This window comes from Rhinatrema bivittatum, chromosome 5 (assembly GCF_901001135.1).
Source record: "Rhinatrema bivittatum chromosome 5, aRhiBiv1.1, whole genome shotgun sequence".
Taxonomy (NCBI): domain Eukaryota; kingdom Metazoa; phylum Chordata; class Amphibia; order Gymnophiona; family Rhinatrematidae; genus Rhinatrema; species Rhinatrema bivittatum.
Window position 1 is genome coordinate 177,684,509 of NC_042619.1, and position 17,014 is coordinate 177,701,522.

The following is a 17,014-nucleotide window of genomic DNA, read 5'->3' on the forward strand; positions in this document are numbered from 1 at the left end:
TATTAGAAACAAAAAGCCTGTGAGGGAGTCAGTTGGGCTGCTAGATGACTGAGGGGGTAAAAGGTGCTCAGGGAGGACAAGGAAGTAGCAGAAAAACTGAATGAATTCTTTTTCTTTGTCTTTACTGGGGAGGATATTGGGTCATACCCACAGCAGAAACATTTTTTGATAGTGATGATTCTGAGCACCTAAACAAAATCATTGTGAAACTGAAGGATGTAATAAATCAAATTCATAAACTAAATAATAACTAATCACTGGGACCAGATGGTGTTCACCCCAGAGTTCTGAATGAACATGAATATGAAATTGCAGACCTGTTTCTGGTAACTTGCAAGCTGTCATTTATGTTCACATTTTCTTTTATTGGAAAAAGATTACATTACATAATACATGTTAGTTGGTTGTCAGTTCCCAGGCAACCTATCATTTAAAACAGCCACTGCACCTGAAAGCTGGAGGGTAGCCAGTGTGAAGTCAATTTCTTAAAAGAACTGCAGGGGTGATCCAAGAAACTATAGATTGGCAATCCTGACGTTGGTGCCTAGTAAAATGGTAGAAGCTATCCTTAAAAACAAAATTACTGACCACATAGACATGGCTCAATGGGGGAGAGTCAAAATGCTTTTTGCAAAGGGAAGTGTTGCCTTTCCAATTTACTAGATTTTTTTGAAGGTATAAATAAACCAAACATGCAGATAAAGATGAGCCAGTTGATTATATGTTTTTGCATTTTCAGAAGGCATTTGACAGCCTCTCATGAGCGATTCCTCAGGAAATTGGGAGGTTATAGAATCAGTGGCAGTGTCCTATTGTGGATTAGTAACTGGATAAATGACAGGAAACATAAGATAGGACTAAATGGTCAGTTTTCCAAATGGACAGAGGTCATTTGAGGAAATGCCTCAGGGGTCTGTACTAGGACCTGTGCTATTTAGCATATTCATAAATGATCTAGAAAAGCAAACTGCGAGTGAGTAGTTGACAAATTTGTAGATGACATAATTGTTTTGAGTTGTTTAAACCAGCAGTGGATTGGAACAATCTGCAGAAGGACCTTGAGAGACTGGGAAACTGGGTGTCTTAATGACAGATGCAATTTAATGAGGACAAGTGCAAAGTAATGCATGTAGGGAAAGATACTGTAATCCCAACCACCGGAGCATGATGCTGGCCGCTGTGTTAGGAGTTGCCACTCAGGAAAAGGACCTTGAAGTCTTTGAACAATACCTTGAGATCTTTGGTTCAGTGTGTGACTATCAAAAAGGCAAATAGAATATTAGGAATTATTTGGATGGGAAAGAGAATAAACTAGAATATCATAATGCCTTTGTATAGATCCATGCTATGACCACATGCCTCTTAGTATTGTATGCAGTTCTGGTTGCCCCACCTCAAAAAAGACATAACAGACAGAAAAGGACAACATAAATGATAAAAGGGTGGAAAAGCTCCCTAATGTGATGAGAAAGACAGAAAGAGAAAAAAAAGGTGAAAGAATCCATCTGGAACTGAGAGGGGAGGGGCGGTGAGTGATCCTCAATCGAGAGACACGCCCCCTCTGATGTCACTGAGGACTGTGATGGACGTTAAACAGCGCCAGAACACCAGGCGTCGCGCGCCGAAGGGGCGCGACAAAGGGGCACTCCCCTTTGTGCACCTCTTCGTGCATCCCGTAGTGTTAGCCATTCCCCATGTTCTTTTATATCCCTTGTTAACAATCCCCATATTTAAATGTTTAATGTATTTGACAAAGGTAACGCATGAGTTCCTGCAAATTTAGTTTAAATGTAAACCGATGTGATATGTAAAATCGAACACCGGTATATAAAAATAAATAAATAAATAATGAAGAAAGGCTAAACAGATTAGGGCTCTTTTGCTTGGAGAAGAGACAACTGAAAGGGGATATGATTGAGATTTATAAAATCATGAGTTGGGTGGAACGGGTAAATAGGGAATGGTTATTTTACCCTTTCAAAGAACACTAGCACTAGGGGACACTCCATGAAACTAGCAACTGGTGGATTTGAAACAAATCCTAAGGAGTATTTTTTTCACTTTGCGCATAATCAAGCTAAGAAATCCTTTGCCACAGGATGTAGTTAAGGCAGCTAACACAGTGGTGTTCAAAAGAGGGTTGGACAAGTCCATAAACGTTTGTTAGTCAAGATGATTTGTGTAAGCCATCGCTTACCCATGATAGTAAAATTGATCAGCTATTTGGGATCTGCTGAGTACTTGTGAACCAGACTGGCCACTGTCGGTGTTAGGCTCAGTGGACCCAGCATGGTATTACTTATGAATCTTGTGGGGCCAGAAGGCGGATTAACTGATAGTTGTGTCTTTTGATATCCTCTGGTGTAAGAGTTTTATGACTTTCATTTCAACGGTCCAACTGTGAGAGTGTCTGTACAGGAGGTCAGCTGGCCACACAAAGCTCATCCCAAAACCGGAAGATGAGAATTCTGCAGTTAGTCTGTATCTGCTCAGGCTCTCTGTCAGTTTCTCTAAATCAGCCCTGGAATGAAATATTCTTCTGCAGGTGGCTCAGCACCTCCTGCAGTGGGGAGTAGATGAACTCTTTGAGCCAGTGAAGAGTACCTCAAGTGCATATCCACCATAAGTAAGCCAATATACAGGGAAAGCACCACCCTCTTTGTACGGCTTTTATGCAGACTGCATTTAATTGGGCAAGGCGAGTTTTTCAGCTGTACCAAGTGATCATTCCCCCGAGGCTCTTACTAGTCCACTCGGACCAGTTCTAGACCAGGTGCAGCAGCGACTGTGTGACTCTTTCAAAGCGGTGAAGAATGGCACTGAGACAAGAATTTTTTTTTCCCACTACTGAAGCTGTTTAATGACTTTGATTTCACTGTCATGGGATAGAGTAAAAAAAAAAGTGTGGGAGTTGCTTACTGCCAGAGAGGTAAAGAACTTAAAAATTAATTTTCCCTTCCATAGGAAATGGACATTTTGCCTCAAAGGGCAGTCAACAGGTATTACCCCTGCCCCGAGTGGTGCTTTTTGAATCTAGCAGGGATACTAAGGGAAGTTGTAATGGAAGAGTTTTGCTAGAGCATTTATTGGGTTTTGCATGAAAATGTTTAGGTAGGGGCAAGGGGGATTTTGTGGGGTTGGAATTTGGGTGTACGTGGTCTGTGGTCCTGTCTTGTCTTTAAGTATAGTGTATTTTATTAATCCCTTTGTCCCCTATTCAAGATGCAAACTTATTTGGGGTGGAGGACTGGGTCATGCAAATAACTTAAGCTGTGAATTGCTATCTGTGAGGACAACAGGGGTGGAGCCAATCCTTATGGACAGTATATACAGGCTTCACCTTATACGTAGGGCAAATATTTTTTTTTCAGGCCTTATGAATGTCTGTCTTTTTGTGGAAGCTTCAGGATGCATTGAATGCCTACCAAATATTTGTTCTGTGGTGGTGCTTTTTTTTTTTTAAATAGATCATATATTCTGAAAAACCTGCTTTTCAGCTGCAATCCCCCAAAAGAGGGCCAAAGCTCTGGGGCTGAGTTGAAGTCTATAGTTTATATTTTTACTATTTTGAACCTCTTCTGTCCCTTACCCTTCCAAAATCTGCGAGTGGAATTGATTTTCGGATGTCATAACTGGTATAAGGTCTGAAATTAAAATTTTCTTTTGCGATCTGCTACTTACTTGGTTTGTCTGGATGAAAATATTGAACGAACATAAAAATAGGAAAAGGAACCATACTAGGATATGACGCTGCCTTTGCCATGTGTATTGTGTTGAAATGGTAGGACGTGTCTGTTATTGAAGCTTGCAGATACCTTTATGATATAATTGTGGATTAAATCCGATCAATGTAAAATAACGTTTTCCAATAAAAGAAAAAATATAGAAATCAGCAGTCGGGTGCTCCAGGGTGTACCCAGTGTGATTAAAAGACCTTTTTTAGTTTTGCACCTCGTAACTACCTGTACCATGTTAATACTTACCAGCAGTGCACACCCCTGTAATGTATTATTGTTAATTATCCTGGACATGTTCGCTGTTCATCACAATTGCACAAGTCTACATGAGAGAGAAAACAGCAGACTCTCCCTATGCTTTATGAATGATTGTGGTCACGTTTTCACCCCATTCTTGAGTTGAATTCATGATGTCTTTAAATGAATCCTGTATACTTGTGTGGATTGCAGTGATCTGCATCGTGGGTTTTTTTTTTCTTTTAAGAGCTATGTTGAATGTACCATGAGACACTTATTCTTGATTTCAGTTTCTCATGATGCCTTTCTGTGTTAAGTTCGGATAACAACGTCCAACTTTTAGATGAGAGAGGCAAGAGAGACTGGCTATGTGGCAGTCTCAAAGTTACATTGATGCTTTCCTCGTATTGTGCTTTACAAGAGATTGTTAGATTGCTGTATGTGCACAGGCTGGCTTCCTTGCAACCGCGCTCTTTCTAGTTCATTATCACTGTATGGAAATCATGCTTAAGACAGGGCAAAATGGGCAGTCTTTTGCAGCAACTGAAAGCAATCATGATTAGGTCAAAATGTCACCTGCTATATAATGATTTATTTTCTAATTGCCCAGGTCTTAGGCAGGATTATGCTTCTACTTCCTCGGTATCGAGAGGCAGCTCGGGTATATCTTTACACTCCGGAAGGAAAGGGATGTGCAGCGACCAGGAGTTTGACCGCTATAGCCTGGAAGACGAGGATGAGGAGTTTGATCATCTTCCACCACCTCAGCCTCGGCTCACCCGCTGCATGCCACTCCACAGAGGGATTCCCCATTCCCAGACGTTTGCCAGCATTCGGGAGTGCAGGAGAAGCCCTGCCTCCCAGTATTTGCCGTTCAGCAGTTACCAGCAGTACAGCTACAGTCCTCAAACGCAGTCTCCAAAGCAGCAACCAAACAAAACCAGTGCAGGTACTGGACACATTTCTGTCTTTGTGGTGTGTTTAGATGTATGCATGCTTAACTTTCAGTGTATAGGGTGCTTTTTTTTTTTTTTTGATCCATTTTTGGAAAAGTCTAAAATTAAGTTTGATCACAATTTAAAGGGGAAACCTATATAGATATGTTTGTTTGTGTAAGAGAAAACCATTATTGAAGGGAATGTTGGTTGTACTTTTTCGGTTTGTTTATTCCCAGCCTTTGGCAACCTAAGTATCTAAAATAACAATCCTTCCATTAGTTATGTAACAATAAGAGTTTTGCTCAATAAAAGTGGTGCTTTCTGTAGGCACAGAAGAGGGGCGAAAGTCCTTCCTGAATAAGACCCTAAATAGTAAAATCCTCTGCATCCCTGTACCTAGGACTTCAAAAAAAAGAATATTGCAAATAATAAATTTTAAAATTTGCAAATGCATGAGCAATGTTAATACATTCCAGCTGGTTGCAGTTAATTCTGATTTTCCCTGCAGCTCTGGTCTTTACTGGCGATCTTTCATTTTATACACACAGTAGTTCGTATTTGGAATAAGCCAGTGGATTCTACACTCTGCCCTTGATGCCCACCTGATGGGTCTGTTTTTCAAGCTGTGGCAATAAATATGCACCTACAGACGTCTGTAAGATCTCTTAAATATTGATTGTGTATATCCTGGAAACCAGACCTGTTGGAGAGGCTAGGGGACTTGAATCATTAACCAAATCTGTTAGAAGGATGTAGCGAGAACTATATATATAGGGCCATCCATATGAAAAGGGTTTCCCTATTTTGAGTTTATGGGAAAATTGCTCATTATGGGCTGGGAGTACTAAGACCTCTTATAATTATGGGAGCAGCCACTTATAACATGAGATGCATTTTGGAACAGGAGGGGTTTCCATGAAATAGATGCCAGGGAGTCAAAATGTAACTCTCATCAGGATAGTTCTGATATCAAGGATGAATAATAAGGAGTGTTGTGTTGGAAAAAAATCCACCAAAAAAGAGTTATGGCGTATTTTTTATAGTCTCTGTATGTTAGTGGTTCTTATGTATACTAGAACGAGAGAGGTGAAGTCTGATTCTTCCTGTGCTTGAATAATTTGACACTTTGCCAGGGTGGTCTTCATACTTCTGTGTAACTTATGCATTAAATTTAAGCTTAATGGAATTAGTGGGAGGGATTCTTTTATAATCACTTTTAGATTGACCTAAATAATTGATGCCATTTTTTTAACACTTTACTGTTTCAAGGTTTTAATCATAGTGGGCCTTGTATGTGAAAATAATACTATGCTCCATGGGTCCCTGCTTCTGATGCCATCATGGATGAGTTATGTGAGGAAAGCAAATAAGATTTGAAAAGTGGCACTTAAGTGATGCTTGCTAACCTATGAGCGGAGCCATCTATCGGTATTAGATCGGGCTAGTTGAAACACACAAATTATAATTGACTGAACCCTTTGTTTTCCATGTTGCTACTGCAAATGTTCCCATTTCGCTGTGATGTGCTATTCCTTGGTGTGAGATCTATAGTTGACTCCTACCAGCTATTTTGCTCTCAAATATACTAAGAAAGTTTAATTATAGTGTCAAAAAGACTCAACTTCCTGTTGGCTATTGAAAGCTTCTCGTTTTCTTTTAACTGATAACTAAGATATCGGATGGGGGTGCTCTTCATTTCCTATCCTCTGAGACAGGACTGCCCCCAACCCTCGTCCAAGTCATTGGTCTGTAACACAAATGTGTGCTTAGTCTACACTGTATAGAATGGGATGTTCACATAGCTTCCTTTTTATTTCCTCAAAGACCTTTTCTGTGGTCAAATCCCACTGGACTTGTTTAGTTTGGTCCTTTTTCAACATGTTGGTCAAGGGGCCAGAAGATCAGCAAAATTTGGAATAAGTCTTATTTATTTATTTATTTGTAAGTTTTTTTATACCGAGGTTTGGCACAAACCTTCACTCTGGTTTACACTTAAAACAACATTTTACAGTAAATAACAGTCGTAACAGTGAAAAACAGTAAATAATCGTTTGAAAATGTGTACATTAAAATTTAAATCTTCTATAGTATCCAGCTAATCCTAAGAATGCCCTTACCTGTTTTTTTGTTTTACGTCTTGGAGTTTTTTCCACTGCCTCTGATTTTTTGACTAAGGGTGTTATGGTCCCATTCCCTACAATATGCCCTAAAATATTGTACCGTTAACCAGCGCCATGCCATCAGGTGTCGCACACCGTGCGTCGCGCGCCGAAGGGGTGCGACAAAGGGGCACTCCCCTTTGTGCACCCCTTAGTGCAATCCGCAGTGCGAGCTCTATTTAGAAACGTAAAATCTTTGCGAATAAATTTTCTCTCTATGTTGTTTTAACATGTTTTCTCTCTATGTTGTTTTAACATGTTTTTGTAACCTTCCCATGTTTGTAAACCGTTGTGATGGCTTTATATTGAAGCCAAATGACGGTATATAAAACCTGATAAATAAATAAATAAATAAATACCTCTATCTGCATCAATGCACACTTCTTTGGGTTTGTGGTCAAACCTGTTTGACGTAGGGATTGGAGTACCCCAGTTAGATGTTTAATTTGCTCCCATCAAGTCTTGGAGAAAATCATTACATCATCCAGGTATGCCCCTGCATACACCTGGTGGGGTCTTAGTACCAGGTTGATCACATACTGGAAACTGGCGAGGGCCCCATGAACCCCAAACGGGAGGACTTTAAACTGGTGTAACCCTCTGTAGGTAATGAATGCTGTCTTCTCTCTAAATCTCCGGTCTAAGGGAATTTGCCAGTATTTCTTAGTTAAGTTTAAGGTTGACAACGTACCCCCACAACTGCTCCAGCAGGTCCCCAATTCTTGGTATTGGGTATGCGACAAAGTAGGAGATGGCATTTAACTTGACAGAAATCTAGACAGAAACAGGTAGATCCATCAGATTTAGGGACTAATACCACAGGGCTTGCCCATTCACTATGTGATTCCTCTAATTATTTTTGTTTCATTTCATTTTGCTTCTGGAATCCTATATTTTATTTATTTATTTATTTAGATTTCTATTCCGCTTTTTGCACTTTTTTTCAGTGCTTCAAAACGGATTACATTCAGGTACTGGAGGTATTTCCCTATCCCCAGAGGGCTTGCAATATATGAAGAACTATATGGCTTTTGCCTTACAATCTTTCCTGGCTCTGGATATATCCTATGGGTTTTCCTTGGTAAATTGGAAAATACATAAAGAAATTGCTCTATTAGGGTCCTAATGTTCTGTTTCTAGTTTAGGGTCAGGCCAGTACCTAATCAATTCATACCCTTTTCTGCCCCATGGTCAACTTCTGGGCCAAGGTCTGCTTCCTCATTGGTGGGGCTGTCTGTTCCCAGCGCATCTCTCTCAACCCAGGTTTTCAGTAAATTGACATGAAAGACCTGGGTCCTATGTCTCCCTTGTGTTATCTCATAATCCATGGGTCCGAGACACTTGCAAACTTCAGAGGGCCTCCTCCAATGGACTAGCATTCGGTTAGAGGAAGTGGGTATTAACATGAGTACTATATCCCCAACTTGAAACTCTCTCTCTCAGGCCCCTTTATCATAACAGGTCTTCTGTCATTCCTGCACGTTTTGCAAATTCTCTTGGGCTATACGTTGTGTCTTATGCAACCTGTCTCTCAGCTGTACTACATAACTTACAATGTTTGTGTCTGAAGGGGGTTTGACCTTCCCAAAGTTCTCCCAAAGCACGTAACACCCCCCCGAGTTTGTCTCCCAAAGAGTAGCTCAAACAGGGAAACCCTGTTGAGCTCTGAGGCACCCCCTGACTGCGAACAAGAGGAACGGGATTAGTTGGTTCCGGTTGCGCAAGACCCCTGGATGCACTTACATAACATCCCCTTTAGGATCTGGTTGAACCATTCCTCCAACCTATGTGTCTGGGGATGATAGGCGGCCATCTTAATGTGTTGGACCCCAAATGAAGCCCACATCTGCTTTAGGAATTGCGACATAAAGTCATCCCTCAATCTGTTAAAATCGCCAGGGGAAGCCCCGCTTGACAGAGAATGCGGATCAACTCCCCCGCTATAACTTTGGCTGAAGTGATGCTTAGCGGAATGGCCCACGGGAACCAGGTGGCATAATCAATTATCACCAAGTTATACTCATGGCCCCTTGCACTCCTCTCTGTAGGGCCTACAATATCCACTGCCACCCATTCTAAGCGTTCTGTGACTGTGGGGAGGGGAACCAATGGAATTGGCTTTGGCTTATTGATAGTGGTTCCTTAGCAAATGGGTCAGGAGGCACAATAGTCCTTGACAACCCAGGCTACCCCGGGCCAGTAAAAGTGCTCTGTTAATTAAGCCAAGGTGGCGCTGCTTCCCAAACACCCTGCCATAGGAGGTCATGGGCAAAGGGATAGCATTGTCCCCTGAAAGACTCTTGGCAGTAGCAACTGCTTTCTCCTTGACCTTTGACTAGTTTCTGGAATGATCCGACACACCAGTCCCCCAATCTCACAATGTGGGTAGGTTTTTCCTTCCTCCTTATTAGAGCCTCTCTCGACTTCCATGTTTCTCCACGTCTTATTCATCCCTAAAGTGAGGTAGGCCTCAACCCAACTATTCTTTCTGTCTTTTGGGCTTTGCCTGCCTTTCTGTTTTCGTCTCCTGCCTGTAGTTGGGGATCCCCCTGTCTTTGGCTTTTAGGTTTACTAACACTTTCTACGTCTGAAAAAGGAAAACTTTCCCCCAGCATATTGCACTCTTCTGTCTCCTCAGGATTACTGTTGCCACGAGATTGGGCTCTTGTAACAACCCAAGTTTGAGTCCCGAATTGACCTTGCAACCCCTCCCAGTCCCCTCTTATGTATTTTGTTCTATTTTTATGCATTGTGTTTTGCTAATATACCGTATTTTCCGGCGTATAAGATGACTGGGCGTATAAGACGACCCCCCCTTTTTTATACATATTTTTAAGAAAAAAAATAATTTTACACTCAAACAGGAGCAACCCTATCTATGAAAAGGCAACACTACAAATACCGTATATCAGGCCCTAAAAACCAATATACCTCTTATTAGGAAAACAGAACTAGCAAGCAGCTATAGATCCCCACACATAAATAATTGTAAAACTATACTAATAAGCAGAATAAATGTTTCAAAACAGCTATGAACAGAATAACATCCAACAATTAAAAACTCATAAAAACTATTAAACATTCTCCAAACACCAATAAAATATTTCAAAAAAGCAGACACATCACATAATCTACCTTATAAATGGCCTGTGACCGACGGCCCGCAAATGCGCAGTAGAGACCAGCTCTACCGCGCATGTGCGGGCGAGCACGTCGCTCTGAGGCAGCTTCAGAAAGAAAAAAAAATGGCGGCGTCCAGTGGCAGCAGCGGGCGGCGGCGGCGGTACCGGCAGCGGGCGGCGACGGCGGTAGCGAGCGACGGCGGTAGCGACGGCGGTAGCGGCGACGGCGGTAGCGGGCGGTAGCGAGGGAGGGAGAAGAGAGAGAGAGGGAGGGAGGGACTGAGTTGGAGGGGAGGGACGGAGGAGGAGAGTGGGAAGGAGTGACCTGAGTGAGAGGGAGGGACTGAGAGTGGGAGGGAGGGATTGAGTGCTGGGGAGGGACTGAGTGAGAGGGAGGGAGGTGGGGACTGAGTGAGAGGGAGAGGGGGGAATCGAGGGAGGGAGTGGGACTGGGAAGAGGAGAGGGAGGGAGTGGGACTGAGGGAGAGTGATGTGGGATCGGAGGAGTGAGAGGGAGGGGGGGAGGGAGTGGACTGAGTGGGAGGGAGGGACTGAGTTGAGGGAGTGGGACTGAGGGAGAGAGAGGAGGGAGGAGTAGTGGAGTGGGACTGAGGGAGAGGACGGAGGGAGTGGGACTGAGTGGAGTGAGAGGGAGGGATGAGAGGGGGAGGAGGAGTGAGTGAGACTGAGTGGGAGGGAGGGACTGAGTGATAGGAGAGGGAGGGTGGGGAGGAGTGGGTGAGGGAGGGGGTGGTGAAGAGTGAGGGGAGAGAGAAAGAGGGGGAGGTGAGAGACAGAGGGATGTAGCCCGTTTTAACGGGCTTAACGGCTTGTATTAAATAATTAAAATGGCAGTCAATCAAGAAAAATAAACTTAAAAAGCCACCTTTCCTTACCCCCTCCAGCAGCTCTCCTATTCCTCTTCCTCTTCCTTAGGGCCCATGTCTCTCACACACACACACACCATACCAGTCATGCCCCCATGACCAGTTTCTGTCTCTCACACACCAATCATTTCCCAAACAGTCTTTGACACACACACCAGACACCTTCCTGAACGGTTTCTCTCATGCCATACACACACACAGGCTTCCCACTCCCGTGTTCTGCTTACCGTACATATACGGGCTTCTCACTCTCATAATCACTTTCTCTGTCTCACACACACACACACACCAGTCTCTCTCTCATTTCCATGCTCACTCTCCACGTGCACAGGCTTCTCATTCCCTGAATCACATTCTTTCTCTCACATTCACACACACCAGTCTCTTTCTCTCACACACACCGTCACCTTATCAACCAGTCTCTCATGCACGCGCACACACACACACACACACAGAGCCAGCCCTCCCGCTCCCATGCTCTCTCTCACATAATCAGGCTTCTTACTCCCATGCTTTCTCACATACCCAGATTTCTCACTTCCATGCTTTTTCTCTCTCTCACACTCACATACACTTCAGTCATCTCTCTGAGCAGTCACTTTCATTGTCTCTCACACACATGAGCTCGCTGACCAGTTTCTCTCAATCACACACATGCTCTCAATCAAATGCATTCTCTCACTTACACACAGGCAGGCTGGCTGATTCTCTCTCTCTCTCTCACTCACTCACTTCCACTCCCCCCCCCCGCACAAATAGTAGCTGCAGCAGCAGCTTCCTCCTCCAGCCCCCGCAGGCCAAGAAAGAAGAAACCCATCGGCCGCGGGAGGCTCATGCTGCTGTCTCCTTTCCCGATTACCAGCTCCTTCGACTGCTCGGGGCCGTTCCTGCTGTCGCCGCTGCAATTTTTTCACGTGGCACGGCTCTTTCTTCCCGCGCATCACTTCCTGTTCCGGTTCAAAGGGGGGAGGGGGGGCGGGAGGAAGAAAAGGGCAGCCGCGGATGCCACAGGTTTTTTTTTTTTTTTTTGCACCGCTGCCGTTCCCGCTGGGCTTGAACGTGCTGATAGCCCAGCGGCAACGGCAGTGCGGTGCGCGGGAAGGAGAAAGCCGTGCCGAATGAAAAAATTGCAGCGGCGACAGCAGGAACGGCCCCGAGCAGTCGAAGGAGCTGGTAATCGGGAAAGGAGACAGCAGCATGAGCCTCCCGCGGCCGATGGGTTTCTTCTTTCTTGGCCTGCGGGGGCTGGAGGAGGAAGCTGCTGCTGCAGCTACTATTTGTGCTCGGGGGGGGGGGGGGGGAGTGGAAGTGAGTGAGTGAGAGAGAGAGAGAATCAGCCAGCCTGTGTGTAAGTGAGAGAATGCATTTGATTGAGAGCATGTGTGTGATTGAGAGAAACTGGTAAGAGAGCAGGTGTGCCCAATATGACGATACCCGGCGTATAAGACGACCCCCGACTTTTGAGAAGATTTTCTTGGGTTAAAAAGTCGTCTTATACGCCGGAAAATACGGTACTTTTGTTGTAACTGCTCAGAGCACTTTTTTGTGATAGTAATGGGATATAAATTTCAATAGATTGAGGCTTATAGCCTATTTATCAACAGCACTCTCCTTGCTCAGCTCTGCCAGGTCTCTCCTTTACTCACACTCTCTTTTCTTCCCTCACTGGCTGTATTGCCTCTCCTGTCAGTTTTAGTTTCATTTCCTTCCTCTCCCATCCCAGTATGACTTCTGTCAGGGGGCAGCTGCGGATGTGCCCATGTACACACCAGACTCGCATTATATGGGCCCTACATTTTCCACCCCCCTTAAGAGAAGGCCCATTTCCCTGGCCGTTGGACCCGCAATCAAAGACTGATTGCTTCCTGTGACTAGGATTGTAGTCATTTGGGTCCCATTTACGCTCACTCCTCGTGAACCCTTCTTCAGGGAGGTCTTTTATTATCCTTTCCTGCTTTCCCCAGCCAGTAAATGAACACTCCCATATAGGGGCAGTCCCTTTAAAGTTCCCCTCCTCCCCATCGGTAAAGCACAAGAGTGCTTCCCTCCCTCCTGGAGGAAAACCTCTTACTTTAAAGCTTCTGGATTGAGCCCCAGGTGATCGACAATGGCTGCTTTTACCTATTTATATTCTGCAGCCTGGTCTTTGTCCAGGACTCTCTAAGCTGCCTGGGCCTCACCTGTCAGTAGGACACTATCCCAACAGCCCACTCCTCCCGGGGCCACCCAGATATCTCCACCATCTTTTCAAATGTGATGAGAAAGGCCTCTGGATCATCCTCCATTCCCAATTTAGTCAGTCAGTCAGTCCTTTGTGCACCCCACCCATTCCCCTCTCAATGTCTGTGGATGTAACCGGTGCTTCTCCCACCTCCTCCTGTACTGACCAGTGCTACTGTTGCTGGATCAGAGTTTCAGTATCCTTGGTCTGTTCTTCCAACAGTCTTAGGAAGGGCTGTTGTTCACTCTGGCATTGAAGGGCTGCCTATACCAGTTGGCTCGTATTGTCTTGTTGTTTTTGCAATTGTTCAACCAACCATGTCAGAACCTTCTCAGTTTCCATTCCCACCTCAGGCTTCTCCTTCCAATTTCTTGAGTGAAGGCCTAGTCAGGGTCTCCTGGGTCCTTATTTCTTCCTACTCTGTTCTCCGTGTGGACTCGAGAGATCCCACTGCTGCCACTACTTTGTAAGCCACTATCTCTTTGTACCTTGGTTCACTCCACAGCTGGACTTCCAAGGGTAGATTTGCATTGCAGTATCCTAGGGCATTCAACTGCACCACTGGAGGGCTGGTTCACAAACATTGCTCCGTTGCACCACCAGAGCCCACGAAACATTCACCAGGACCGTTGCTCCCAGATATAGTTCAACAGCAAAGGTTATAGCTCTCCACAATCTCAGCTCCACACAAGGTTCACAGTTCAGTTCATAGGGCCTTGTTGTCCTTTCCCCCATGTCAACTGCTGCAACATTCAGTTCGGTAAGGGGGTTTATTCCTCCAAGGCCCCCAAAACTACTTACAGCTCCAGGCTCAGATCGTAGGCCCTACTGTCCTTTCCCCCAACATAACTGATACTATGCACAGTTCAACAGGGGTTTTGTTTCTCCAGGCCCCAAAACATTACTGTCATACTCATTGGGCCTTGCTCCCCTTTCCCCCAACACAGCTGTGTGCTGGGGTGGACTTTTATCACCCACTCCCTGGCAGGATAATTAGGCAGTGAACTTCCTCTGAATTTGCTTGCCCACTTCAGTAGAGGATTTCCTGCACCTCCCCTGACAGTCCTATGTTCCCCCTTGTTTCAGAGGGCAGTGGCTCCACAGAAGCCTCTTACCTTTGGAAGGGGAGCTGCCTTTCTCATCTCCTCTCTTCTCCCTCCACTGTCAGCTATTCCCGGCCTTTTCCTTCTTGTGGTGGCTCCTCCCTGATTAGGCTAGCAGTTGGGTTCATGTTCTCATGGCTTTCTGCTCTGCTGCTTGCCTGGGTTCTCTGAGCATTTTCATAGGCCTCACCCCAGCTCTGGTTATGCCTGACCCTTTTAGAGTCTTCCTTTGGTCTGGCTTAGAGAATGGGACATATGTCCCATTGCAATATATACATATATATATATATAAATTTCAATAAATTCAGGCTTATAGCCTATGTATCAACAGCACTCTCCTTGCTCAGCTCTGCCAGGTCTCTCCTTTACTCAGACTCTCTTTTCTTCCCTCACTGGCTGTATTGCCTCTCCTGACAGTGTTGGTGGCAGCAGTACTAGCAGCCACTCGATGAAGAACAAAAGAGCTGTACAGAGCTGTCCCTGTGGCAGATGCTTTGCTCAGAATGCTGGCTGTGCAGAAATGCTTCATGCAGCTTTTGTTTTCCTCGCTACTATGTCGTTTTCTCTGCCTTCTGGCACGTATCTCTCTCTCTCTCTCTCTCTCTGCTTCTCTCTGCCCCCATAGCAGTAGTAGCAACAGGAGTTGCTGCTGCGGGCTGGGAGATGCAACAGGGGAGGCTAGAGGTTAGCAAACAACTCGGGAGTCTTCCCGGAAGATACTGAAGGCTTGCACTATCTGTCTTTGTAATGGAGTTCAACTTTTATAATACAGAACAGATGTGCAGGAAGCTGCAGATGGATGCTGTGTAGCCCTGTGGGCAGTCCATTATATTACACTAAACTGGGCATATTGACTCATAGAGCCATTGGTGGATTTCCACAGTTCTCTACAGGTTTCTAGCAGTCTGTGCTGTCCTCTTATAGTCATAGAAATTGTAACTGGACCGCTGTATAGTCGGGACAGGATGTGATTTGTTTGAGAAAATTAACAGATTAGGCTAAAGTTAGCCATGACAAGCCACATCTATTAATCAGGTGGCTGCCAAAATTGCTGGTTAGCAATAAGTTTTAGGTCCCATTATCATATGCATATGGTTTTGTCAACAGTAACATGTAGTGGACAATATGCATTTTATATGTCTGTTGTGGAGAGACAATATGCCATACTATCAAACTAAAAAAAAGTTATCCATGGGGAGAAATCACCACTCGCCTGCTCATTTGACCACAATAAGCAATTAAATTGGACTAACCTTTTAATCTGTAGACAAAGGTGCATTAAATTGATCAGCACCAAGCAAATAGAATACGATCTACCTTCCCACAGCAAAATGTAATTCAAGGTACAATCTGCTAACTACTGAAAGTTAGCAGGGGATACTGGTGTTGAGCATATGGTGATGCAACAGAGGCCCGAGTTTGTTTTGGTAAGCATGAAGGATGTCATTTATTTTCTTGGATTAAATAAGGCTGCTATGAAAAGTGATTCGATTATAAAGGACTAAAGTTTTAACAACTGCAACTGAGGGAAAGTTCATTGGATTAGGCAGATCAGCAGTCATTTTGTTTTACTTGGAAACCTGGAGTAAAACTGCTCTGGATGGAATATTTTGTCCTTTGGCCTTCTTTTTTTTTTTTTTTTTTCCTGAGTAACACTGGCAGCTGCACCTCCCATAATGCCTATCAACCCTTCCCAGAGAGCACGACAGACCAAAGATGGATTCTGAAGCGGGCAAGTAATATAGTAAATGACTGCAGAAGAAGACCAAAATGGTCCATGCATTCTGCCCAGGCAGGTGATCAGAGTTGTAACTGCTGGTCCCTGAGGTTACCTCCCCATCCGTGCATTCTGTGCAGGGTTGTAAGCAACGTGGAACAGTGTGAGCTTTATTAATTATAATGATAAATGTAAACATTTGTGCACGACTCTACACAGCAGTTGTCTTTTTGTTTTGTTTTTTTAAACCAGGATCGTGGGGGGAGCAGGGCTGGTTTTGTGAAACCTGGCCGTGATAAACCGGCCCCATTCCGGCAAGGCCATTACTAGCTTCGCCATAGACTTTCTCCCTGTTGTTGAGAAGCTGGGCCACTACTCCTTCTCCCCCCTGAATTTGCTCTTTATTCGCTTGGAAGCCCCAGGCCCCGACTGCCAAACCTGGAGGATACGAGCACGTTCTCGGAGAGCATCCCAATCCTGATAATCGAAGCTTTAGGGTGGGCACCCATCCCCACCTTTTTTGAGAATGGTCTGTGCGTGTGTGCCTCCCATCTGCCTGCTGTCCAAAAGCTCTGGCTGTGAAACCTCCTTTTTCAGAGTCTCCCCAGTCATTCGGCTGTGCCCCTGTCCCGAACCTTGTAAACAGACCATGTCAATTGTCTCCTGTATCGCATGAATCCAGGCCAATGTCTAGAACGTGAACTCCCACCTGCCCTGTTTAAAACAGACCAGAGGTTTGGCATTTTACTTTGACTTGCAAGATAAATGTTAACTTATTTGGACACAGTGAAACATATTTTTAAAAATAGAGAGATTCATTAAAGAGGTCCTGGGCAACATGACCTATGATTATGCATAAGAACTGAAAGAACTAAACAATGAAATTTCAGACC

At 44.5% G+C, this 17,014-nt stretch overlaps 1 protein-coding gene across 3 annotated transcripts in view; it reads left to right on the forward strand.

Moving 5' to 3' along the window:
• Positions 1 to 17,014, forward strand: part of SLAIN1 (SLAIN motif family member 1) — a 120,415-nt gene that overhangs the window by 72,795 nt on the left and 30,606 nt on the right. For all 3 annotated transcript variants that reach the window (XM_029603040.1, XM_029603039.1, XM_029603041.1), the window contains one exon: positions 4,585 to 4,923. In XM_029603040.1, coding sequence (XP_029458900.1) covers positions 4,585 to 4,923 — 339 coding nt within the window. The remainder of the gene's footprint in view (positions 1 to 4,584; positions 4,924 to 17,014) is intronic.